This window comes from Triturus cristatus, chromosome 7 (genome assembly GCF_964204655.1).
Source record: "Triturus cristatus chromosome 7, aTriCri1.1, whole genome shotgun sequence".
Taxonomy (NCBI): domain Eukaryota; kingdom Metazoa; phylum Chordata; class Amphibia; order Caudata; family Salamandridae; genus Triturus; species Triturus cristatus.
The window spans coordinates 1,356,047,243-1,356,074,679 of record NC_140590.1 but is presented as its reverse complement, the minus strand read 5'-3'; the positions used below and the strand labels follow the sequence as shown (position 1 = coordinate 1,356,074,679).

The 27,437-nt window shown below is 46.9% G+C and overlaps 1 protein-coding gene across 19 annotated transcripts in view; it reads right to left on the bottom strand.

Moving 5' to 3' along the window:
- Positions 1–27,437, bottom strand: part of LOC146812053 (copine-1-like) — a 633,944-nt gene that overhangs the window by 253,947 nt on the left and 352,560 nt on the right. For all 19 annotated transcript variants that reach the window (XM_085619050.1, XM_085619045.1, XM_085619042.1 and 16 more), the window contains one exon: positions 16,157–16,228. In XM_085619050.1, coding sequence (XP_085475176.1) covers positions 16,157–16,228 — 72 coding nt within the window. The remainder of the gene's footprint in view (positions 1–16,156; positions 16,229–27,437) is intronic.

Below are 27,437 nucleotides of genomic sequence, written 5' to 3'. Positions count from 1 at the left end.
ACACACAATTGATGGAGGGAATGCAGAACAGATCAAAACATATCCAGACATGAGGGCCTCAGGCCTCTATGGCTACCCATTAGCACATCATCTTCCTAGCCGTCCCCTTCCTCCATGTGGGGTATGGTATAGAAGCAGGTGAGGAGACGCCAACAGGGACTGCATTTGGGGCCCCCATTGTTGTGAATGTAATTTAGGACTCAGCAGTGGTGGTCACACAAGAGCACAAAACGTTTTAACAATTGTGAACCTGATGCTTGATAGAGCAGTACTTAAAGGCACAGAATCAGGCAGGCTGGCAGTGGTTTGGGTGGAGTGGCAGGTGATGGTAGTGTTCATTAAATGACATGACAAGCAACTCACGACCTGTATTAACTATGACATTATTCCATGAAGGAGGTCTGACTAGAAGCTATATCAGAGCAAAGGTTATTCTGCTATCACCTTGAGATGCAATGGTCAGCATTTCAATGGACAGTCACCTACAAGCCCTAACTCCCTTTTTGTCATGGGTGATATCTTTCCCAACAGGCATATGATCCCAACCCTTATAACTCCAGGAACATTACGTATGGGGTCTCCCATGCATCGCACGTTCATTCGTCTCTTATCTGGTTATCATATTTGTGAGAAGTCTTCTGGACTAGACTACGCATCTAGCACTGGACAATCTTGCGTCACTAAGCTATTGTGAGTGGGTATGTGTCCCATAACATTAGTGTTCCCTAGAGAACATATTTATCTAGAGATTGTTGGTTCGCACAAGTACAGGAATAGTGTGGCCATGTCAGACACTCATAGATCTAGATTTTCCCTTGCTTCAAGCCCACCCTGTATGTCCTCAATACTGTTCAGGCTTAAGTTGGGAATTTGCACCTCTAAGGGAGTCAAGTTTTGTTTGGCTGCCGCTCCTCCCTCCGTTGCAAAACTCTTAGGTCTACATTTTGAGAGTAGGTTCTGCACATGAGATCTGAGTTTTAAAACACTCTTTTGCAATCTTTCGCCATCAGGGATGTACGAAGAGTCTCCACTGCCCTTCTGGATTCCCTGCTGCCAGATCTTCCTTCTCACCTGGGCAACAGGCGTTTGGAGCAAATGGCACTCTTCTTTCACAACCTTTAGTTCAGGCACAATGCATTTTAACTTTCTCATTCAATCAGATGCCATGGTAGACAGATGGCTGATTGGTGTAAGTGGATGATTGAAATGGATTGAAATCCTTAAAATAGCTCACTCGGAGATGTACTGTTTGAAGCTGGCTTTTAGGAATGATGGATGCATGCAGTAGGGTGCTCAGTTGACTTAAGGGTGTGGCCTGATGGCTTTCCCACACATTGGCAGTGAAGCCGGCAAGTAAAAATGACATATTTCCTGTCACTTTAAGTCATTTCCTGGTGACATGGTATTGCCGTGCAGGTGCAATAACTACAGTTGGTTATACAGACCCATAATTCAAGGGATAAAACATGCCACCTGTGGTAATACTGCTTAGTGTTTCTGATCCTGTGTGGCCTCAAGAAACCCATAATTGTGGGGCACATTCACAGACTAAACAGAACAAGTTGGAAATATCAGGTGTGGTATTAAGTCTCTCAAAGCCCAGTCCTCTCATAAATAGGGGCTTAGTGTGGGACATCTGCTGTTCAGAAATAGACTGTGCGAGAAAGGGACAGAGCTTGAGGCACTTTGAGTTTGGGCCCTATAAACGTGCAGCATGTGGGTACCATGGGATAACGGCATGCAGTGTAGTGATATTGGCATGCATTTATTGCACATGGATATATACATGGTAAATCTTGGAGGCGCCTGGATGTGCAATATGAGGTGCTAGAGGCAAATGGGCTTGCAGAGAAAAAGATGGAGTACATGTGCATACTGTGTAAGAGATGAGGTTTGAGGACTGAGGAATGATGATTGATGAGCAAGCAGGGATGAGTGAGAGAAGGTGCGAGAGATGAGGGGGTGGATGAGGTACAAAGGATGAGGAATGAGGCTTGTTGGATGATTGTGGAGAACAGAGGTCAGGTGGAGAATTAAGGAATAAAGAATAAGGGATGAGGGCCAATGAATGAAGTATAAGGAGAGAGGGATGAAAAGCGAGGGAGGATGGATGAGAGTTAAAGAGTAAGAAATGGGAACTTTTAAGTGAGTAATAGCGATAACATACAAAAGAAAGCTTTACAAATTGGCTAAAAATCTTGTGTTTTTTAACCAATCTCTTATTAGGAACACTGCTTCAAAATGCATTTGATAGCCCAATTTGTTTAAAATTTCTCACAGAGGTGAGAATTTACCAATACTACCCTTATAAAGTGTTTCTCCCCCCCTTTCCAAAGAAATCCCTGGTTATGTGTGGCGAGGGTTCAGAAAGTGTATAAGGATACTTCGTGAGATTAGGAACCAAGGGGTACTTGGCGTACTAATCTGTTAGGGACGCCTTTCGAACCTGTGCTTTTCCACACTTTGCACATTACTGCGGAGTGATGCGAGAGACCAGTTTAGTCAGCTATATATATTTTTGGGCCGTGTTCGGTCAGGGGCAAAACAGCCCCTTAGTACTTTACTCTAGAATGTATACTGAAGGGCATTTTGATGTCAACTAGTTAGTCTTTGGACTCCCATGTTCTATCACAAGTCAGTTCAAGATGTAGCAATGTTGGGAGTGATCAGCATAATCCAGTCCAGACCTACTCATATAATACAAGATAAACCCAAGCTATTTTAAAGGAAAGTTAAAATTGTATTGGAGGCAGGGATTACCCCACCTAGTCAAAGGATTTTTTTCTCCCAACTAACCCGGCCTGATGTGTTACATGGAATGACTGCAGAACTGAAGGTCAAAGAATGCTATGTTCTATGCTTCGATTGAGGTTTTGTTTATGATGTACTTTTAATTTGGTTTTTGATTGTTGCGACCACTAGATTCAACTGGGCATTCTAACATGTTTTTCTCCACTTACAGGATCAGAGCAGCAGCAATAGTAAAGAGATAAGTTCTGAGTGGTTACACAAAATCAATTCATGCCTTCAACCAAAGAGATGTAGAGTGAGGAGTACAACAAATATATTGTGACTGATGGGCTTTAGTATTAGTTTTTGTTAATCCATTACTGTGGCAGCCGAGAAAAAATGAAAAGCAAAATCCTTGCCTCAGTGTTCATAGTGGAATTGATGAACAAGTTACTTACCTTTGGTAATACTTTCTTTCACCTTGTAAATTTTCCTAGACGCCGGACTGGATAGCACTCCCCCATTCGCATCGACAGGTGGCGACATGCAGCTCTGTGTCAGATTCATACTGTCCTGTATGTGACATTGGACCCCTACATATGCGCCACCATGGTGCGCCGAAAGTTTCTTTCCAATCTCCCTTCGTGCTGGCAGACGCAGGGAAATTAAACTCTGAATTCAGCAGTGTGCAGACTTCTAAATGGGATCTTAACGGGCTGTATGAGACAATTGCACAGAACAGGGAGGAGGGTGGGTTGGTGAGGGATCTGCAGCTAGATCGAGTCTATAAACAGAAAAGGTATTATTAAAAGGTAAGTAATTTGTTCTTCTGATAGAGATTTATAAGTGCAGATTCCTCACCTTGTAAACTGATACCAGAGCATTAGCTCCCCTGAGGGAGATTCTGGAGTGGCACAGACAAGGAAATCCTGAGGGCAGATTGCGCAAAATGCCCATCCGGCTATCCAGACAGTAGCGATTTGTGAACGTGTGGATGGAAGCCCACATAGCAGCCTGTCAAATGTCCAGAACTGGCACACTTTATACATAACACAGTCCATCAGGAGATGGTTCTCTTTTTCACTGCCTTAGACTTTTTGCACCTGAGAAACCAACAAAAAGTTTGGCATCCTATCATGAATCTCTGCTAAGATCAACATAGAAACTAAGTGGTGGAGCAGTTCATCTTTAGAGGGGTTAGGCTGTGCATAGAAAGCCGGCAAGGTGATGAATTGCCTTATGTGGAAAGGCTTGCTTACCCTGGGCAGGAATGCTGCATTTGTCCAGAGGACTAGTTTGTCTGGGAGGAATGAAGTGTATAGTGGCACCATATATAACACCTGGAGTTCACTCACTCGCCTGGCTGATATCATGGCAATAAGAAAGGCAATCTTGATAGTTAGCAGGTGAAGGCAACAACAGTACATCGGTTCAAAGGGTGTGCACATCAGAAAGGCCACAACCAAATTAAGTTCACACCACGGCATCACAAAGGTGTTGGCGGAAGCCCCATGAAAAAATGGATCACAAGAAGTGACTTGAAAAGGGGTGGCTGATACGCTAAGTGTAAGGTGACCGAAAGGGCTGAATGATAACCTTTTAACTGTTGCCACAGCAAGACCTTCATGGGCAAAAGACAAACAGAACAGACGAATATCCTAAAACTGTGTATTATGGGGATTAAATGTCCCAGGAAGAACACCCGGCAACAAACATCCCCCAGCATCCTGCATAAACCGATTTGGTAGATGGAGGCATGGCTGCCAGGATGACACTAGCCCCATAGGGAGGGAGATCGAATGTTCTCAGCTGTCGCAGCTCATCTCCACGCATGCAGGTTGAGCTGGCAGGGCGCACAATTCAGCTCTGCTGCTGTAACAAGAGGTCCTCCCGAAGAGGCAGCCAAATTGGAGGGCATGAGCTCATAGCCATAAGTTCAGGGTACCACACTCTTCTCGAACAGACCAGAGCAATTAGGATTATTTGGGCATGGTCTCTCTTGATAATTTTCAGCACACTTGATAGGAGAGGGTGAAGCGGAAACCCAGATAAGAGTTGTGACCCCCAATGCTGGCAGAAGGCGTCTCCGGGGGAAGTACTAGCTTGGGTTCAATATGCAAAATAATAAATACTACGCATTCTCCGAGGTGGCTAGTAGATCAAGCCCTGTGCCACCTCAGAGTATAACTGACACACATGAACCACTAGACGTCAGTGGCTAAGTATGTCTGCCCTGGCTCGGAGAGGGTTGGTTTTTTTCTGCCTTTTTAGCTTAAGTTAGTAGGTCCCTGTTGGGCCAACTGGGGTGTGGTGCTTGTCCTGACAACTGAGGGTGGGCTCCTGTAGTCATGTTGGCACTATGGTTGCCTGTGGGAGGGTGGGCATGGACAGTTTGTTTCTCACGTTTTACTTGAGAAAGGTTTTCAGGTTTATACAGGGGGGATGTGGGCATCTCAGCAAAAGGGACGTCAGACCATATGATACCATGACTGTCAATACTAACTGTAAATGTTCTCCTGGAATGTTAGAGGGCTTGGTACTTGTAACAAATTCTATGGAGTGCTGTCACTTCCCAAACGTCATAGGGTTAGTTTAGTGTGTCTCTAGGAGACCCACTTTACAGAGACCAAAGCTAAAAAGCTTGCAAAAAACTGCAGGGGGCAGACATGTTACGCTACCTACTTGTTCGCTAGGGGGATGCTAGTGTGTACAGCCCCTGGAGTGCCATTTGCAATTATATATATTGAACCTGATGTAGAGGGACGATAAGTGATTCAGGGTATATTAGATGGCCAGGAAATGGAGGTCATTAACTCATATGGTCCCAATACTGATGAGGACTCCTTTTACCCTACAATGATGGATGTAATGTCTTACACCTGGAATTGATACGTTCTGGGTGGGCTATTTTATTTTTTTGGTAAATGGAGAGTTGGATTGTCACCCTACCCGGCAGTGCACTAAACCTAGGATGACAACCAAATTGGTTGAAGTTATGCCTCAATTGGGCTTTAGAGACGTTTGGAGGGATACTCACCCGGGGTGCCGGGAATATACATATCACTCGGCCACACATTGCACCTTTAGTAGGTTAGATCGAATATTGGTAACGCAACAGCGAGCCACCACTGTACAGGATTAGTGCATCCGACACGTTATTTATTTGATCATGCACCGGTTGCATGTCAATTTCAATGGAGGGCAGGTCTTCCCCATACTCATGGAGATTCCCTTCTGAGATACTGCAGGACCAGGTGGGTAGGGAAACAACAGCAGAGTCCCTGTAAGGCTACACTGACATGAACTGGACGACCACCCAGAGTCGAGCGACAGAATGGAAGGCGCTGAAAGCGGTACTGAGGGGTAGCTGGGAGGGTCTTTCTTGCGGAGTGCGACACACCCTACAGGTCAGAACTCCTTCATAAGGAGGCGGCCTTGGCAGCCTTACAGAGGTGGTCAGATGGGGAGGAGAGACGCCAGGAAACCAAAACAAAGCTATTTAGGCAGCTGATGGAAACTAGGGACAGGCTAGAGCATTAGACATCGAAATTGAATCGACCATTGCTTCATCGGGAGGGTGACAGTTCTGGCAGACCATTAGCCTGGATCCTTTGCCGAGAGCTGACCCGTACCCCGGTACTCTTATTTACAGATCCCCAGGGGGGATGAGGGGGCATGCAGCCAGAGTGATATACTAGAGGCGTTTCAGGTCCACTTGAAGCGGGCGTACGCTAAACCAGGGGACCTGGATCGTGGTCAACTCTTGGACTACTTGACAGGGATACAGATCCCACAGCTGGGTAACATGGCATGGCAGGAACTGGATGCTGAACTCACCTTAGAGGAGGTTTGGATGGCCATTAAGTCTCTTCCAGTGGAGAAAATGCCAGGAAATGACAGCTTCACAGCCAAATTTGATCAGACCTATAGTACAGTGGTGATTTCTCATTTGCTGGAGGTTTATGTCGAAGCACTAGGTATTAAAATACTGCCGACATCAATGCACGAAGGTACAATTGCAATGATCTTAAAACCTGGTGCAGAAGCATCCGACCCGTCGTCCTACTGTCCAATCACTATGAAAAGGAATATGCTACTTACCAGTATGCATCTGTTCTTGGCATGTAGAGCTGCAGAGTTGTACACTTAGCATAGGTCGCCATCTGGTGTTGGGCCCGGATGTTTGCAGTTTGTTTTTCTTCTTGGACAGTCTTTGGAAGTCACGAGTTTGGTGACTCCTCCTTCGGTCCGTACTGCGCATGGGCTTCGGCTCCATCCTCAGATTGTTTTTCGCCAACAGGGAAATGATGGAGCGTAGTAATAACAGTGAGAAACCCATGTGTTGTATCTAAATAAGATGTACTGGAACGGATACAGGTAGCCGGGGAGGCGGGTGGGCGTGTACAACTCTGCAGCTCTACATGCCAAGAACAGATGCATACTGGTAAGTAGCATATTCCGTTCGAGGCATATGAGCTGCAGATTGTACACTTAGCATAGATTATATAGCAGTACCCAACCTTAGCGGCGACCACCGGTATCCGTTGCAGCTGTTTGAAAAAGTGTCTTTAGTACAGCCTGGCCCACCCTAGCTTGCTGCTTGGAATGCACATCTACACAGTAGTGTTTTGTGAAGGTGTGCGGTGTAGACCATGTGGCTGCCTTGCAGATGTCATCTAAGGGTATATTCCCTAGAAAAGCCATAGAAGCCCCTAACTTTCTTGTAGAGTGGGCTTTAGGGGGAACAGATAATGTTCTCTTTGCCTTTTGATAGCAAATTTGTATGCATTTTACAATCCACCTAGCTATCCCTGATTTTGAAATGGGGTTGCCTTTATGTGGTGGAGAGAAGGAAACGAACAATTGTTTAGTCTTCCTGAAGGGTTGCGTTCTTTGTATGTAGTATAGTAACGCCCTTTTTACATCAAGTGTGTGTAAGGCCCTTTCTGCAACAGATTGGGGTTGCGAGAAGAAGACAGGTAATTCCACTGATTGATTGAGGTGGAAGGGGGAAATGACTTTGGGCAGAAACTTCGGATTTGTGCGAAGTATGACCTTGCTGTGATGCATTTGTATGTAGGGTTCCTGTATGGTGAACGCTTGTATTTCACCAACCCTTCTAAGGGAAGTGATAGCTACAAGGAAAGCTGTTTTCCAGGTGAGAAACTGTAGCTCACATTTGTGCATTGGTTCGAAGGGCGGACCCATTAGTCGTGTAAGAACTAAATTTAGATTCCATACAGGGGAAGGTGGTGCCCTGGGAGGAATTACTCGTTTAAGGCCTTCCATGAAGGCTTTAATAGCGGGCACTCTGAAGAGTGATAAATGCTGCCTGTTTTGTAGATAAGCAGCGATCGCTGCTAGGTGTAGGCGTATGGATGAATATGCCAGGTTACACCTGTGAAGATGGAGCAGATAGCATATGATGTGCTGTATGGATGCATCTAGAGGGTTGATTGTATTGTTGCGGCAGTAAATTACAAATCTTTTCCACTTTGCGGCATAGCATGCTCTAGTGGTAGGACGTCTGGCTTCCATGATGATGTTCATACAATCAGGGGGAAGGTTAAGGTATCCGAATTCTAGGATTTCAGGAGCCAGATCGCCAGGTTGAGCTGAGCTGGGTCCGGGTGCCTGATTTCTCCATGGTTCTGGGTTAGGAGGCATGGGGATAGATGCAGTTTTTGATGCGGTACCACTGACAGTTGTAGTAGCGTGGTGTACCACGGCTGCCTGGCCCACGTCGGAGCTACCAGAATGAGTGTGAGTGAGTGCTGTTGTAGCTTCCTGACCACTAATGGAATTAGTGGGAGAGGTGGAAAGGCGTATGCAAATCTGCCTGACCAGTTCATCCATATCGCATTGCCCTTGGACAATGGGTGTGGGTATCTGGCGGCGAAGCTTGGGCATTTTTTGTTTTCGTGGGTGGCGAAGAGGTCTATCTGAGGATGCCCCCACTGTTGGAAGAATGGGTGAAGAACTTGTGGATGCAGTTCCCATTCGTGTATTTGTTGCGTTTGTCTGCTGAGCAGATCTGCCATGGTGTTTTGTACGCCTGGAACGTGCTGTGCCAGGAGAAAGATGTTTTGAGGAATTGCCCATCTCCATATGCTCTGGGCTAAGCGGGAGAGCTGGGGAGAGTGTGTCCCCCCCTGTTTTTGGATATAATACATTGCAGTCATATTGTCTGTGCGAATGAGGACTGCTTTGCCCGAAATCTGTTTTTGGAAAGATTTTAGGGCTACAAAGATCGCCAAGAGCTCCAGATGGTTGATGTGGAGCGATTTTTGCTGTGGCGTCCATAGACCTTGCATGGTGAGGTGTAGAAGGTGCGCTCCCCAGCCGGAGAGCGATGCGTCCGCTGTTAGAGTCACTTGAGGAACCGGGTCCAGGAACGGCCGCCCTTTGGAAAGGTTTGTGGTGTTCCACCACTGCAGAGAGTGATGTGTGCGGCCGTCCACCAACACCAGATCCGTCAGCTGACCCTGGGCCTGGTTCCACTGTTGTGCTAGGCACTCTTGAAGTGGACGCATGTGGAGTCTTGCATGGGGCACTATGAAAATGCAAGACGCCATCATTCCTATGAGCTTCATAAACACTCTTGCTGGAAGAGAGTGCTGAGGAAGGAATGTTTTGCGTAAGGCTTGAATGCTTGTGATTCTGGCTGAGTTTGGATAGGCAATACCCTTGGAGGTGTCTATAGTGGCCCCGAGGTATTGCTTTGTGTGAGATGGTATGAGGTGGGACTTTTGGTAGTTCACCGTGAAGCCTAGCTGGTGGAGCAGTTGGATGGTGCTGTTTGTATGCTGCACACATTGGTCGTAGGACGCGGCTTTTATTAGCCAGTCGTCTAGGTAAGGGAAGACGTGAATATGTTGACGTCTGAGGTGTGCTGCTACTACTGCTAGGCATTTGGTAAACACCCGTGGTGCGGTGGTGACCCCGAAGGGGAGAACCGTGAATTGGTAATGTTGCCCGTCCACCACGAACCTGAGGTATTTCCTGTGAGAGGGGTGTATTGGAATGTGAAAGTATGCGTCTTTCAGATCCAAGGTTGTGAGAAAGTCTCCCTGGCAGAGGAGTGGGAGGACTTGTTGTAGAGTGACCATGTGAAAATGGTCTGAGTGTATGTAGGCATTTAGAGGCCGGAGGTCCAGAATGGGTCTGAGGGTCTCGTCTCTCTTTGGTATTAAGAAATATAGAGAGTAGACCCCTAGATTTCGTTGGTTGACGGGGACCTGCTCTATAGCATGTTTTTGCAGGAGTGAAAGTACCTCTTGTTTGAGCAGTGTGGAATGTTCTTGAGACATTGGACGGTGCCTTGGTGGGATATTGGGTGGGGTAGATGTTAGCTCTAGACAGTACCCTGACCGAATAATTTGGGTCACCCATTTGTCCGATGTTATGGACTCCCATACGTGGATAAAGTTTTGTAGTCTGCCCCCGACCGGAGTGGAATGGTCTGGGGGGAGCGGAGGGGAGTCATTGTGCGGGGGGGTGGCAGAACGGGTGTTGTTGGTTTTGCCCCTGCCCTTATTGTTGTTACCCCTGTAACCACCTCTCTGATTGCCCTTTGAAAAGGTATTTTGAGGAGGCGACTTGTAGGAGGAAGAGGCGTTATCGGTGGAGGAGCCTCTACCTGTGCCACGAAAGGACGAGCGTCGAAAGGAACGTTTGGAGGCTTGTGTTTGGAGTGCCCCCATAGACTTTGCTGTGTCTGTGTCTTTCTTCATCTTTTCGAGCGCTTCGTCTACCTTTGGCCCAAAGAGTGTTTCCTGGTCAAAGGGGTGATTGAGTATGGATGCCTGGACTTCTGGTTTGAACCCTGAGATCCTGAGCCAGGCGTGGCGGCGAAGCAGGACACTGGTATTTATGGCCCTAGAAGCAGTGTCGGCTGCATCGAGGGCACACTTAATGGAGGTGTTTGTGATTAGTTTACCCTCCTGTATAAGGTCATGAGCCTTGTGCTTGTATTTTTCTGGAAGGTGCTGCATAAGAGCCTCTAGTTCGTCATAGTGTGCTCTATCATATCGCGCAAGCAGTGCTTGTGTGTTTGCAATGCGCCACATGTTTGCATCTTGGGAGGCGGTGCGTTTACCAGACGCGTCCAGAAGTTTAGATTCTTTGTCTGGCGGTGGGGCATCTCCTGAGGATTGGGAGTTAGCCCGCTTTCTAGCTGTGGAGACAACTAGGGAATCTAGGGGAGCAGGGCCCTTGATGTAAGCAGGGTCTGTGGGTGCCGCCTTGTACTTCTTCTCTATTCTAGGGTTCAGTACTCTGGCTCTGACAGGGTCTTTGAACACCTCTGTAGCGTGCTTGGTGACACCCTTAAGCATGGGTAAAATGGAAGTAGATTTGTCTTGTATATCAAATGTATCCAGTAGGAAGTCTTCTTCTACTGGTTCACTGTGCATGTCCACCCCATGGTAGTGTGCTGCTCTCTGCACTAAATGATGAAACCCTAAGGAGTCCTCTGGAGGAGACGGCCTTGATGGGTATAGGTCGTCCTGAGGTACATTGGGTATATCAGGGTTATTGTAATCCTCCCATGGATCTGGGGTCCCTGGTGGAGTGGGATCCATTGGGGGGTCCGCCGGGTAATTGTCCGGATCCCCATCATCTGGATCTGGGGATGGGGCCGGATCGTAGTGAGGTAAAGGTGGCGGAGACCTGTGAGGTGGAGGCGGTGGAGGAGGTGTGGGTAGGGGAGGCGGTGGTGGGGAGGGCACTCTGAGGGGAGAAGTAGCAGAGTCCTTCCTTTTGGGTGGAGGAGGAGGAGCCGGAGCATCAAGGCGTCTTTTCTTGGTAGTTAAAGTCAAAAGCCCAGTCTTTGGATCTTTGGACAAAGTCTTTTGTAAAGGGTCTGGTGTAAACAGAGCCAACGGTGTCGAGTCGTCTGTCGGCACCGGTGATTTCGGAACCGGGGGTTTCGATGGTCTGTGTGCGCCATGCTTTTTTGAGGTTTCCGGGTGTTTCGACGTCGAATGATGTTTCGGCGCCGGAGCGTCGGTGCCGACAGATTTGTGTTTGTGTTTGGTCGGCACCGAGTGTCCAGGCTTCGGCACCGGTGGTTTCGGAGTCGAGCTGGATTTTGCAGTCTTCGGTGCCGGATGCTGTTTTTCGGCACCGGGTGTCGGCTGGCTCGATCCCGAGCTGCCATGAGACTTTGGGTGCTTCGACACCGGGCCCGAAGGTGGGGTGATCGAAGTTTTGGTTTTGGTTTTGCCCAGGCCGGCAGGCGAGGGAGTAACCTGAGTCTCTTTGGTTTTCGGCGCGGGGGTGGGAGGGGGCATAGTACTCACGGCCCGCTGCGCTGGTGTAACGTCCTCCACGTCGGAGTCGTCGGCCTCGGAAGCGCTGACGACGTCTTCCTCCTGCTCGGTGTGTGTTTGCCCCGAAGCTTCGGCGTCGTCTCCGAAGATGTCCGGTGGAGCTGCCGAGGAGGAGTGCGCCATGGTGCGTCGAGCTCTTCGATCTCGGATGGTCTTCTTCGATCGAAAAGACTTGCAGGCGGGGCAGTCTCTAGCCTCGTGTTCCGGAGAGAGGCAAAGGTTACACACCTGATGGAGGTCGGTGTGGGGAAATTTAGACCCACATTTTGGGCACTTTTTGAACGGAGTCCTTTCCATCGGCCGGGACCGGAGTCGCGGAGGGCCCGAAGGCCGGTGTCGATGTACGGGATGGAGAAAAGTGCCGCTTCGAGAGATGAAGATGATGAAGGAACTCGAAGAATCGAGGATTTTCCGTCGAGGCTGGAACCGTAGAAGTTCGAAGCCGGAGCACGAAGTATCACATCCGAGCCCGATGGCGGAAAAAAACAATCTGAGGATGGAGCCGAAGCCCATGCGCAGTACGGACCGAAGGAGGAGTCACCAAACTCGTGACTTCCAAAGACTGTCCAAGAAGAAAAACAAACTGAAAACATCCGGGCCCAACACCAGATGGCGACCTATGCTAAGTGTACAATCTGCAGCTCATATGCCTCGAACATATTGATATGAAGATACTGTGTAAAGTTCCCACTTTGCAATTGGGCCCGGAAATTGGCCATCCGGACCAGCGTGGGTTCATACCCGGGGAAGAACTACCATGAATATTCGGTGGTTAATGCAAGATATGCATTAAGTAGAAGATAGGGAGGGAGACCTAGCCATGGTATCCATTGACATGGCGTTTGACATCGCAAACTGGCGGTACCTTCTGGCAGTCCTGGAGGAAATGGGGTTTGGACCTCTTTAGGAATTGGGTGAGTCTGCTATACACAGAACCCATGGCTAGGGTCAACGGTCAGGAGGAGCACACAACAGGGGTGCCCATTGTCACCCCTGTTGTTGCGATCGGGCTGGACCCTCTAGCTCTGAGACTTTGAAGGGACAGGCAGAGGTGAGGAATCAGAGTGGGAGGAGCGGGTCACTTAATGTCTTTTAATGTGGACAACACACTTTTCTATCTGACGGCTCAGAGGGTGTCGCTCCCCTTGCTTCGAGAGCATTTCGCCACCTTTAGGGATATTTCAGGACTGCGTATTAATACGAACAAGTCCTTGATATTCTCTCTGGGCCGACTGGCAACACAGGACCTCTATTGTGTAGCTAGACTCGCCATTGCTCTGAGAAGCTAACCACTTTCGTTATTTGGAGATAATGGTGCCCATACAGTTCAGAAGCTGAACCAATATAATATTGTTCATGTGACAGAGGGCTTAACTAAACAAGCGCAGTTTTGGAACACGCTCACCGTGTCTCTTATGGGACTTGTAGCAATGGCTAAAATGGTGTTCTTGCCATGCTGTCTATTTACTTTACAGTACTCTTTAGATACATTACCTAGGACAGTCTTTAAGCGTCCACATACCTTATTATCGACGATAGTGTGGGCAGGTCGGAGCAGGGTTACCCGCGAGATTCATCTACCTTTGGAGGATGGGGGATTAGCACTACCCAATATGGAAATGTTTTATCTAGCATCTCAGCTACAACATGCAGGACACGGGTTGTCTGATGGGGAAAACTGTGAAAAGGATTTACTCACAGATGACTCATGGGAGAAGACACTGCCACAGTTGCTTCATGGCGGTGGGAGGAATGACCCCACAGTGCCATAGCTGATCAAACACACATCACTATGGGAGCGTGCAGTGAAGGTGGTGCTCAGATGTGCCCCTTTCGCACAGGAGTGTTTATTCTGGGACCTCCCAGCGTTCTGCGTGTTGACCGACAAGGTTGATGCTAGTGCCTGGAGAAATGGAGGTGCTTGACACTGGGTGACCTTCACCCCAATGACAGCATCACATTTGAAGCAGCACAGGAGACCTTAGGTGTGGGACGGGCCAGTTTCAACTGTACACAACTATTGTGGACATAGTATGAGATGTCTGGCCACAAACCCAACTTTCTCTGACCCGTTAAGGACGATACTGGAATTTGGTGGGGGTAGACAGTTTCCCACTTATAGAGCCATGACTGCATTAAGCCAAGGACCATATTTCGGGCTAGCGAGGCCTGGGAAGAGGAACTGGGTACATCACTAGAAGACGCACAATGGAAAGGTATTGGAGCACTCGTTAAGCAAGGGGGTGTGGAACACGCAGTTCAAACTAGCACATTTTAATCATATACACCGCATATATGTCACCCTAGTGTTCCCCCATCAGACCTCAAAAAATCTACTCGCCCACTCGCAAGTGCGAGTAAAATTTTCAGGTCAAGCTATTTTTAGCACCTACTAGTCCCATCTGGCGAGCGCATTTAGGCTGGAAAGGAGCAGGTGTTCTGTTCATTCAGAAAGTTAATGAGCAATAAAGATGCCATTAAATCATATTTTTTATCTTGACACATTTGCTGTCTGTTCGAAGAAAGAGGTCAAATGTTAGTTTGTCTTTTTACTAACTGCTGCTTGGAAAATGGAGTTAGTTTTTCTCTCTTACTAGTTTTACAGGTTTTTGTCAAGTGAGCGGTCTGAAGATGTCAGTCATTTTTCTCTAACACAACATTTAAATAGCCTGTTAATATTACACTTATTTCAAAATATATCAAGAATTATGAAAGCACATTTTTTTTATAATTAAGTGTGATGCAAACAAAGTTAAATAGGAGTAAAACAAACCAGAAAACTTTACTTGATGATATGCAAATGACACATTTGCAGAAACTCTAGTTCCAAACATTGTTTGTACACTAGTTTTATCAGTAAAACCCCATGTCAGTGGGAAAGTTAGTGGCTATTTCAATGTAAATTCTGCTGATTACAAATGACAGTGTGCTACCACGTCATGCTTTAATTATGTATTTATTAAAAGTAATAGTTTTTAAACATGATGATTTGAGAAACATTCCTGCCCCCACCCTGATGACAATGCTGTTAATGAACTAAGAGGCAAGTCAGGGGGTATGTGTATCCTGTGGCTAGATTTGGGATATAGATGGAATAAAAGTTTAGTCTATTAAATCATACAAAAGAGTTTTTTGTACAGCAGACATGCTGAACTCACACATATGAAGGTGCTCTCATATGTTATAATGCAGAAAATGGCGGCTCAATGAATTAAAATAGTTGTCCACATTCACATCATTTGAAAGCAGTTTATGGGTCAAGAGCATTACAAATACGTCAAGTAGATTATTTAAGTCACTAGATGTGCAGGTCTAGTAACATTTTTTATGATTTTTCAAGGCTTGTCCATAGAACAGACCCCACCAAAACTGCCGGATACCACCGGTGTCAGGGCAGACCTGCAACCTTCCTTCATTTAGCCTGGCACTGCCCCTCAGTGCATGCTTATTGGGATTTGGTGGTCTGACGACTGGAGTGTATTGAGGGTATAGAAGTAGAAGTGGACCCGGCCACCTGTCTCTTGGGGACGTCAGGAAACGCAAGACTAGGAAAATGAAATGGACATTTATGCAACTGACCCTGCACAAAACGGTGCGTTGCCATCTCATGAATGAATGAATTAATGAATTTGTATTTATATAGCGCATGGCTATCCTGAGGCCTCTGAGCTCGCTAGGGCCTATGGAACAGGGATGGATCAAAGATGTTACGGAATGGGTGGTAGCCTTAAAGGGGCTCTGTGTAGGAGGGATGACCACGCAGAGGAGAATTTGCCAACATGGTCGGGGATCCTTACAAAGTTCGGGGAGGTCTCTGCAAACGATCGACAGGAATCGGAGGGATAGGCTTCATTGGCTACCATGGGGAGTGGAGCATATATTTGGGGGAAAAGGATTAACAGGCAATCTTTCCTACTGTAATATCATGCAGTCCCTTTGTATGGGATTACAGCTGTTTTATGACATGTATGAGATGATGGCTCAACTGTTCGAATTTGTTATTGGGTACAATATTTGTACTGTATTGACTGAGCTAATAAACAAACTAAATTATTTATTTTTTTTCAACATAATACACAATCCTCTACACGTACCTTTTTGTCTAGATTCCGAGCTTCAATTTCAAATATGATAATTCTTGTATCCTTTATTTCCTCCGCAAAAATCTGTTATCGAAAGAAATACAAAAGTACATTTACCAATGTGATATGGACAAGAAACTATGTACAATTTTAAGATGAATCTCTGGTACAGCTAAGCAATCCATGTTCAATGAACTGACATAGAAGCAGCACAGTTATCATTACCATCCTTGTGCCACCTCCGCACTTTGGTGACAACTTGCCCGATATCCTTCTCTAGCAAGCACAGATTCCACTCATTCATCCTCAAACAATGTGGTTCACTCGCATACCTTGAGCACCTTTGCCAGTCTTCTTGAACCAGCCTGGCACCTCACGACAGCAAAAGACACCGTATTAGCACACAACACCAGAATGGCCCAAGCTTTACACATCCTAACCCACTTGATACATTTACAGCGCTGAGAAAGAAGTCAAAAACAAATTGTCCATGCCATCCTAGACTTTGGCTTCCTTACATGCATCCTAGAAAGGAATGGTCCGCAACCGACAGCGCAGTCCCAAAATGTACACCAATTACAACTAAAATGCTTTCGAGCTGCATTTGAAAAAGCAAAACAATGACAGATGCCCAAAGTCTTTGCAGTGCTGTGCTCGCAAAAGAGCTTTTCGCAGGGCATGCAATAATGATCGAACCCATCACAAGTTCTATGAACGACACTGTCCACCGCTTTAAATTCAAACCTGAACTGGAACATCTTGGTTATATCGAAATAATCATTTTCACATCCGCCATCTATATATCCCACCTACTATTTCCTCCCTAAACACGGTCCAGTCTTTCATAACTCCATCTTGTAAGTCTCCTAGCAGCAAACAAAATCCTGGACCCCAGCAGACCCACAACTGCTCAAAATAGCTCATGGAAAACCCCTCCTAACGATGTTGTCCCTTGTGTAAGCAGGTTTTTGACCTGCATAGCTATGGAAACCATAAACATCAACAGTCGGGACAGCCTCAAAAAGAAGGCAGAAGAGGGGCTCTAGTTCCACTTGACCTTTCTACAGGCTTCAATATTGACTGAGTAGCCAATGAACTGTGGGATAGATAGTACCCGACACAGAAGCCATATGCTGCCTTGCTCCTTATTTTAACATTTCAAACTGACGTCGAATATTTTTTTACACAGGCATTTCAAGTTACAGATCCCATAGCAAGGGTTCTTTCTCCAAGGTTTGTCAGAAAGTGCTTGCCATCCGAGAACTGGTCTCTGCTGGAGAGGAGGTTTAGCCAACATGAATTTCCTGTCAATACGAGTGACTACTAACTGTCCTTAATCCATCCTACAACACGACTAACTGTTGGTGGGGCAAAGTACTTTTTACCTGCGGAAACTGCCGTCCAGCTTCCACTCTCATATCCATATAGCCCGTCAAAAATGGTACCCCTCACTTCCTTCTCCCATTGAGATATACGCCTGTGATGGGTATTAAGGAGTGCATGAGGGGTTTTGGTACAACATTTGGAGGTCACTTAGTGCAAACTTAATCGCTAAAAAACATGGCCTTTGGTGTTATAGTGGTCCTCAGCGTGTCATTGCGCTTCTCATTTCGATCACCCTATCCTACACGTCTCTGCAGTCAGGTGTCTAGTTTGGTTAAAAAAATTAGATGAAACTGAAATATAGTCCTTGTGCCCACCTCCCTGGGTCGAACCAGTCTGTATGGTGTGTGTCTGTCTGCTATGCAGAAGAGAGGTGTAATCGAATGTTTAAAAAGTGACACATTCTCTGGTCACCTTACAAAATGTCTATTCCCTTGAAATCGGAGAAAACCAGAGCCTACAGGGATGTTAGTCACCTAGAAACTATACAGTGCTGAAAGATAGATTGACTTGAACCCGATGTTTTCCTTCAAAAATTATTTAAATGCTATACCAATTTTGTTTTTAATACACTAAAACGTTAATGGCATTGCAAGCAAAACACAAAATATTTATGGATAGAGGAGGAGTAATACATATCCACGGTCAACATATCCAAGCAACAGAAGCAGAAAAATACAGCAGTGTGTACTCCTAACTGTAGTGGTCTCAGGGGTACCACTGCTAGATCAAGATGAGACATCCAGGGGACCCAGATCTGGTCACGTCTCAGTGTGCAGTCCACAGCACTGAAAAGCGGCATTAGCGACAGACGTGATAGCGCTTCACAAATCATCCAAATACATAATATGAGAGTTTCCACATCTATGAATGCTACGGATGCACTTCATCACACCCAGTGCCTTTTTCTCATGACAATTTCGCCATGGAGTATCTCTTACTAATAGTTAAACCCATATTGATGAATAATTCTATGCGTCAATCAGCAACCTATGCGCTACTCTGCGAGACATCATAGCCAATGGGAGCTTGATTTTCCATGGTCGGTTCTTGGTGTACCACAGCTTATGTAAGCAAATTAAAAGTCGCACAAAGTGGTTGTCATCAGGGCATCCCTCTAGTCCTATCGGTTAGCAATGTCATTTTTCCAAAAGAAACCTAAACTACCAAACGAGTCTAGACTGTAAATGCCAAACAAGTTTCTTACCTTTGGTAATGCATTATCCAGTAGAGACAATATCTAGCCGTCAGGTGGCTCAGTTCGGCTCCGTGTGACGTCATCAGCGTCGTTAGCATCGGTTAGGTCGCAGTCATCTATATGGATGCCAACCAGGCACTCAGACCTCAGTTACTTTTCCACACCAAAAGCGCAGAGCCGGGAAATGAACTGATTTGTGTGTGTCACTTCTAGGGCCCTAAAAAAGGGAGCAACCCTAGCCCTGTCAAATGAGTCTGCAAAGAGGGGAGGCATGGGTGGGTTTCTAAGGAATATGCAGTTAGATATTGTCTCTACCAGATAATGCGTTATCGCAGGTAAGCAACTTGTTCATCTGATGGAGATTTCTAGCTGCAGATCTCTTACCTTTGAATAGATATCCATGCCATACCATCCTAGCAGTGGGCTGCAGGCAGATTTTCTACACTAAAAGGTCCTGCAGGACCAAAGAGTCGGAATGCCCGGACCTGACTGTCCAGGCAGTAATGCTTGCCAAACATGTGCAGAGATGCCCATGTTGCTGCCTGTCAGATACCCAGGACTGGGACACCCCAAGCCAACACCGTGGTCGCAGCTTTTCCCCTAGTAGATTGGGCCAGTAAGCCCTCAGGAGCCTGCTTCCTAGCCAGGGTGTTGCAGATTTGAATGCAGATAAAGACCCAGTGTGAAATGGTCTGTTTCTGCACTGCCTGACATTTTTTAGGTCCAACGTAACCCAAAAATAGTTGGTCGTCCACCAAGAACTCTTTTGTGCGGTCAAGGCAGAATGGCAATGCTCTTTAAGACCAGACGGTGAAGAAACTCCTCTTCCTTAAAGGGATTCAGGAGAGCAAAAAAGGTGGGCAGGCAGACTGATTGACCCAGGTGGAATAGGGTCACCACTTTTGGTAAGAACGAAGCATGGATGTGAAGCACTACCTTATCCACAAATGTCATCATGTAGGGAGGCCCGCATGATAAAGCCTGCAATTCACTCACCCTCCAGGCAGATGCTATTGCCACTAGAAAGGTGGTCTTGAAGGTAGCAGCCGGAGGAGACAGTTATACAACGGATCGAAGGGAGCACACAAAGTATGTGAGAACCAAGTTAAGGTCCAATTGTGGAACGATAAAGGGGCGTAGGTGGAAACATATGTACAAGCACTTTTGATAACCTATTTACAGTAGGGGACTTGAAAAAAGCGGGTTGGTCCGGCAGCTGCAAGAAAGTGGAAATAGCAGAAAGATAATACTTGAGAGTACCCAAAGCAGAACCCTGCTGGGCAAGGGTAAGTATAGAGAGAAGAATAGTAGCTAGAGAAGCAGAAAGAGGGTCAATAGACCTTTCTGTACATTATTTAACACATTTTTGCCAACAGCAGGCATACACCATCTTAGTGGAGGGACACCTGGCTGACAATATAACCTTACATACTAAGGGAGGAAGTTTGAAAGCTATTAACTTGCCACCACTCAATCGCCATGCAAGGAGAGGGAGAGCTGACCGGTTCGGGTGGAGGACCCTCCCCTGCTGCTGCAACAGAAGATCCTCCCGAAGGGGCAGCCTGATCGGAGGATTGATGCTCATTCGAAGAAGCTCTGGATACCAGACCATGCACTCTTGATCTTCTTGAGAGCACTGGGCAGAAGTGGTATTGGTGGAAAGGCATACAGGAGGCCTAAGCCCCACTCACGACAAAAAGCACCGCCGTGCGATGGCCGCCTTGGCAACTCCAGCCTGCAAAACTGCTGACGTTGCACGTTCTCTTCTGAGGCTAACAGATCTAACCAAGGCTCTCCCCACTGCTAAAATAGACCTTGTGCCACCAGTGTTCCTTGATAGCCACCTCTCCCAGATGGCCGCCCCATCCGAAAAGTGATGCATCGGTCAATACTGTGAGATCTGGTTGGGTAAGGGAAATGGGTCTGCCTCTGACCCAATCGCGGTTTGTCAACCAGCACTGCAGGTCCTTTATAGTTCCCTCTGAGATCTGGACCACATCGAAGAGATTCCCCTGATGCTATGCCCACTGGAACTTCAAGTCGCACTGCAGAGCCTGCATACGCCTTCTGGTGCGATTTACCAACAGAAAGCAAGAAGCCACGAGTACCAGTAGCCTCAGTCATTCTCACAGAAATCCAGGATAGAGGCTTAAATAGCGGTATCGTAGCCTGCATATCTGGGACTTCCTGCTCAGGAGGATGAGCCCAAAACTGCACTGTGTCCAGAACAGCCTGTAACGTGGCAGATGGGTACATTGTCGACATTACTAAGTTAGCATGAACCCTGCAGCCATGATGCAAATTTTAAGCATGTTACTACATGGCTTTATTTTTGTAAGAATTTGTTGATACCTTTCATGTTTATACCTTTCACATGAGAACTTTTCGCTGTGTTCCTTCTCTGCCTGTTCCTGGAGTTTAGTCTGACCATTGTGAGCAAGGTTGATAAACAATGCCCCTTGTTCTGTTCTGGTCAGGCCCTAGCACCTAGAAAAAACACACTAACGCAGCTGCTGCAAACTCATACTATGATATTACTGGGAAACATGTTTAGGTAACACACACTTGCAGAGGGACCTTTCCAGGGAGAAGAGCAACACGCAACTACGATGTAGAAATTTCATCTATGGTCCAAGGTATGGGGTATTCTGACAAAGCCCAGAGATTTTCTATTAAATAATAATACTTCTAAGCAAGGGGAGGGAGGCAAGGTACTATAGTCCTTCCTCCAATGTCCTTATATAATGACATCTCCCTTTATGATGTATGACCTAGCTACAATGCTAACCATATTCGTGTTATGCATTTTTCTGCTTGTTGTGGCACGTATACTGTATGTTAGAGCACGATAGTTAATCTTATTGTGGGCAGGTACGAGAGTGTGAGCGAAAAGGTGTGTCTTGTTACCGCGATTCTTGAGCGACCCGGGAGTGTTGTGTTCTGGGGTGTCTAATCATTTGCTTCTACGCGAGTGTGTAGGAGAGAGAGAAAGACATTATAGCTAGTCGGTCCTGAGCTCGTGGGTACTAAGGTGGTAGAAAGGCACAGTCCCTGTACACAGATATTCCATACTCCTGCGCATAGTTCTGTGTATGGGCAGAATCCCTGCAACAAGCCCAGATGGAAGGGATGAGTCAGGTGTGACTTCGGCACGTTTATAGAGAACCCCTACGAATGCAGGAGGTTCGCCATTGTCTGGAGGTGAGAGACTACTGCCTGGGGCGAACTCTCCTTCAACAGCCAGGAGTTGAGAAAGAGGAAGACTTGCACACCTGATCTGCATAGATGAGCTGCAACCACCACCATCCCCTTGGTGAACATCCAAGGGGGTGCTTGTAGAGCCAAAGGGGAGCACAGTGAACTGAAAGTGTTCAAGGCCTACAATTAACAGCAGGTAGCGTCGATGGGCAGGCAGGATGGGAATGTAAAAATAGGCGTCCTGCAAGTCCAGTGCTACGATTCAGTCTCCTCGGTCCTGGGCATACAAGACCTGAGCTAGAGTGACAAGCTTGAACTTTTCCTTTGTGAGGAAGTAGTTGAGGACTCTCAGAACTAGGACAGGGTGCAGGCCCTTTTCCTTTTTTTGGGACCAGAAAGTAAAGTGAATGGCAACCACATCCTACTTCTGGCGTCGGAACCCTCTTTATGGCTCCCTTGGCCAAAAGAGTCAGGACTTCCTTCGGAAGCAAAATCAGGCTATCCTCTGTCAGCCGGTCGTAGATTGTAGGCATGAAGGGAGGGGTCATCTCACAGGGGAGGGAATAGCCCCTTTGGACTATCTGAAGAACCCACCTGTCCAATGTGATGTTGTGATGTCCTGCAAGTGGTGGAGGTGATGGATGATCCTGCCACCAACTGGCCGCCCATGATCTTGAAGGGCTGGAATGGGAAGGTTTGGAGGCTGAGGTTACGCAGTGGGGCTGACTACCTTTGGCTGCTGGACCCACAGGGCAGCAACAAGCCATGCCCATTTCCGGGCACAGAGTTTGCTGAACTTGCGCAGTCTTGTGGCTGGGTTATGGCTGGCGAGGCTGAAAGCCCCCTCTGTAGCCACGAAAGGGGCGAAAGGCAACTAGAGACGAGTGGCCACTGAGAAGCCCAAGGAATTAGCCATAGCACGGGAGTCCTTAAATCTCTCCAGTGCCATGACTGCCCCGTCTCTGAAGTGACGGATGCCATCAAAGGGCATGTCCATGAGAGAGGCCTGGATATCCCACTGAAAACCCAGACGTCCTCAACCAGCCATGGCGTCCTAACAGCCACTGTAGTTGAAAATGCTCTGCCCAGAAATGTCTGAGTTTGGTAGGTTTCCCTAGATGGATGCCGATACCGGAACCAAACACGCATGTGACCTCCTTGCAAAACCAGTTTGTTTTGTGATAAATAATATTGATGTCTCCACAATACGTTTTAGGACCTTGCCTGTCACAGGTACTTGGCCCACCCAGACAAGTGAGGTACCATTTTTATCAGAAGACCTGGGGGAACGCGAGGTGGTAGGAAATTTGTGTCAGCCCAGTGATCCCACCACTTTCCCACCCAGAAATGTGAGAAAAATGTGATTATTTGTTTCAGCTAAATTTAGGTTTGCAGGGAATTCTGGGTAGGAAAACGTTGGGGAATCCACGTAAGTCACAACTCCCTGGACTCCCCCGGGTGTCTAGTTTTCAGAAATGTCTGGGATTGGTAGATTTCCCTAGATGGCCGCCGAGCCCGAGCGAAAAAACACAGGTGACTCCCTTGCAAAACAAGGTCTTTTTGTAATCGATAATTTTGAAGTCTCCACAGTACATTTTGGGCTGTTTCCTGTCACGGGGACTAGGCCTACCCACACAAGTGAGGTGCCCTTTTTATCGGGAGATTTTGGGAATTTCTGGGTAGGTAGAAGTTTGTTGCTCCTCTTAGATTCCGAAATTTCCATCACAGAAATGTGAGGGAAATGTGGTTCTATTCCTTAAGTTTGCAAGGGATTCTGGGTAAGAGAACCTGCTGAGAGCTACACAAGTCACCTCATACAGGTTTCCCCAGGGTGCCTAGTTTAAAAAAATGTACAGGTTTGGTAGGTTTCCTTCGGTCCCGGCTGAGCTAGAGTTCAAAATCCACATCTAGGCACATTGCAAAAAAGGGTCAGTTTTCTGTGCGAAAATGTGATGTGTCCACATTGCGTTTTGGGCCGTTGCCTGTTGCTGGCACTAGGCCTACCCACACAAGTGAGGTACCATTTTTATTGGTAAACTTGGGGGAATGCTGGGTTGGTAGAATATTGTTGCTCCCCTTAGATTCCAGAACTTTCTATCGAAGAAATGTAAAGAATTTTTTTTTGTTTAACTAAGTTTGTGATTTGCAAGGGTTTCTGAGTAACAGAACCTGGTGTGAGGCACACAAGTCACCCAATCCTGGATTTCCCTTGGTGTCTAGATTTTAAAAATTTACAGGTTTGCTGGGTTTCCATAGGTGCCGGCTGCGCTAGGTCCCAAATTCCACAGCTAGGTACATTGCGGGGGAAAAAAGTTCAGTGCCTAGTGGGCAAAAAGACTGGCTATTTTTAGGAGGGGGGGGGGGGGCACTGGAATGCCCATTCTGGGCAGCCCCCACCCCCTACATATCAAAGAACATAATCCCTGGTGCCTAGTGGGCTTTCTGCCCGCCCCGGGTGTCAGATCAGGGGCTACTGCCCCAATCTGCCTACCAGGGGGACTGAGACTGGCATTTTTTTGGGGGGGGTGGTGGCATTGGCAGGCCCATTCGGGGCAGTCCCCATCCCTAGGTATAAATAAATAAAAACAAATCCTTGGTGCCTAGTGGGCTTTCAGGGGCTATTGCCCCTATCTGCCTGGGGGAGGGGGGGGCAGAAAGACTTCTTCCTATTTTGGGGCAGGGTGGGAGTATTTGCATGCCCATTCTGGGCAGCCCCCACCCCTGACCTAAAAAAAAAAAAAAAATCTTTGCTGTTTAGGGTGCCTTCTGCCAGAAAGACTGATCATGCCACTTTTTCTAGGGGGAGCAAAGGCCCTTGCCCAAGGGGCCGCACCTCTCTCCCTGGTGCCGAGGGGGTGGATCCCGGCTTTGGGATCGCCCTCCTGGGGCGATCCCCAAGCAGGGATCTGCTAGGGAAGGGTACCATTGGAAAGGGGAGATTCTCCCCTTTCCAACAATACCTCTCACATGTAATTTAGAGCTCGGGGGCTGAGATAGCTCCACGATCACCGAAACAATAAAACAAACTAAGTTTGATTCATTTTCACTGTAATGACATCAGCGCGCCATGTGCGCGGCCATCATTACATTGAAATTTTACAAAAAGCCTAGGGAGGTTGTGGAAGCTCTTCCCCACTTCCAGAGAAAACTTTTATAAAGGAAATCCCTCTGCTGTCTGCAGCAGAGGAATTTTGTGCACATCACGTAACTATTCCGTCATGAGCACCGAAGGGGTTATAAAACAAAGTGCATCAAAAAGGTACTACAAACATTTACAAATGGTGCTCAGCTCATAAAGTTGCACAGAAAACACCTACAATAGTACAAATTACTGTGTAAACAAAAAACTATGGCAAGGAATAATACAAAAATATCCGATATATCACTTTGACGGTGTTTCCACCTTATCAATTTCAGAGGTTATCATCAGGACACAAGGTAAAGATTTTGAAAGCAACAATCCGAAACAGATGGTGACGCAATGGTTAATAACATCAAAAATCCAAAGGTCCAGTTGATTTTAAAGCCTTGACTAAATCGTAAGGCTCAAGGGACAACAATCTCACAATTGCCGCAAAATGTATCGTAAATGAGGAATTAAATTCCAAGCAACAATGTTCAGGGGACCACATCTGAAAACAGTGATTCACATTGGAAAGTCACCAATTAGGATTACAAATTCCGTACCAGTTTGCTCTTTTCTCTGTCCACCATATTTGACAACAGGCATTGGCAATGCCAACAGTTCCTGACTTATAACAGTGCCTTTTGTCACAATGACTGGTTAGGCGCTCAATAGAACATTATACATGCACTCCATCACTCACCTTTGGACTCCTACATCAATTCAAATATCAACTGACTCATTCTTGCAATTACTCTGATACAACCACAATACAACTCTCACAACAACATATGCAAGATCAATTAAAAGAGTACAAGTAGATAAAAGAAAACATGCTGCTGTCTTAACATGGTGGGCATCTGCTTGCAATGACTGAACTATACATATCAGTGGGTGTCTTGCACTGATACTGTACACATAGCCTATTATTTTAAAGTTGCAGCATGACCGCCACGCATACATAAATGTTGGCCAGCTTGGAATAGTGAAACAATGATATACTATGAACAGCAGCATTCCATAATAGTCGCCTGGTTTAGAGAATGTGGTTACTGGGAATGAAACACACTGCAGATGAAATGAGTGGCAAGCGAGGTGTCAGTTAGAACTGCCTGGGAATCTATAGTATCCTTTTATCCACCCAAGAATCTTCAATACCCACCATTAAGTCAGAAGGGTAACCAACAAAAAAACTGCTACCTACTATGGTAATCTGTGAGATTCAATGCAACACACTTCATTGACTCTAGCTTTACACAAAGTATCGAATAGCTGTTCTAAATTCAAACCAGATTGTAATGGCATTTGTGTCTGTTTGTGTCCGTGGGGACTTCCTCGAAGACTTATTACAGGCAATTTGTTTTCTCTTGGGGGGTGGGGGGTATGTCTGATGCTGCATCATTCCCCTCTGTTATTTTAGCAACCAAAGTATTAGGTGACCTATCGGGTTGATCAGGGGTGAGCATTTGACATAAAGGCGCAGCAGCAGTCGCATTTGATGAACCGTCTAAAGAACCCACAATGACTGCTGGTTTTACTTGTGCCCCATCCTTGCCTGTGGCATGATTCTGAGAACACTTTCCTGCCTCCAGTGATAGCCTTCTCTCTGCCAGGGACATCGCTTGCGTAATCGCATATGCAGCTTTAGTTAGAAAGGAATCAATTCTACCAGCCATACAGACCCCCGAGGTCCCTCCATGTGAAGCGGGTGTTTTCCTTTTGCCCATTTGCAAACGCTGAGCTCAAAGCAGCCCTAGTATATCCCTATGTAAGGTCACGGTAAAGTACTGGGGTGGTCAGTGCTAATGGGGGTAATTGAAAAGTACCTTGCTTTTTTGGTTTATTTTTCCGTCCAAATTTTCCAGTGTACAGGTAGAGCATCCGGGTAAAGACAGCCAAGAGGTTTGACCCAGCCCGGCCTCCTCCGGTCGCTGACGGGTGCAGATGGGCACGCCCTTGGCCCGGGCTTTGCCCGGGCACACCCCGCGGGAGTGTGCCGTAGTTCTTATGCGTCTCCAGTCGCGATGGCAGTACGTTGGCGGCCCTTCCTGCCGCTGGGGCACCTGGATGATGCAGTTCTCTGCCCCCGGTCTGCCTGCAAAAGCTTCCCGCGCTGCGGGAGTGCGCCACAGTTCTTATGCGCCTCCAGGCACGATGGTGGCCCTTCCTGCCTCTGGGGCACCTGGATAATGCAGTTCTCTACCCCCGGTCTGCCTGCAAAAGCTTCACTTATTTGTAGACTTAAATATAGAGTAATAACAAACCACCCTTACATGCATATTGGCTTTGACATATGCTTGCAATAAATAGGCTAGGCCTAATGACTATTGTAACTGCTCATACTACAGCAAACCTCCCTTACCCTAGTTCTAGTAGCTCCAACATGGGTG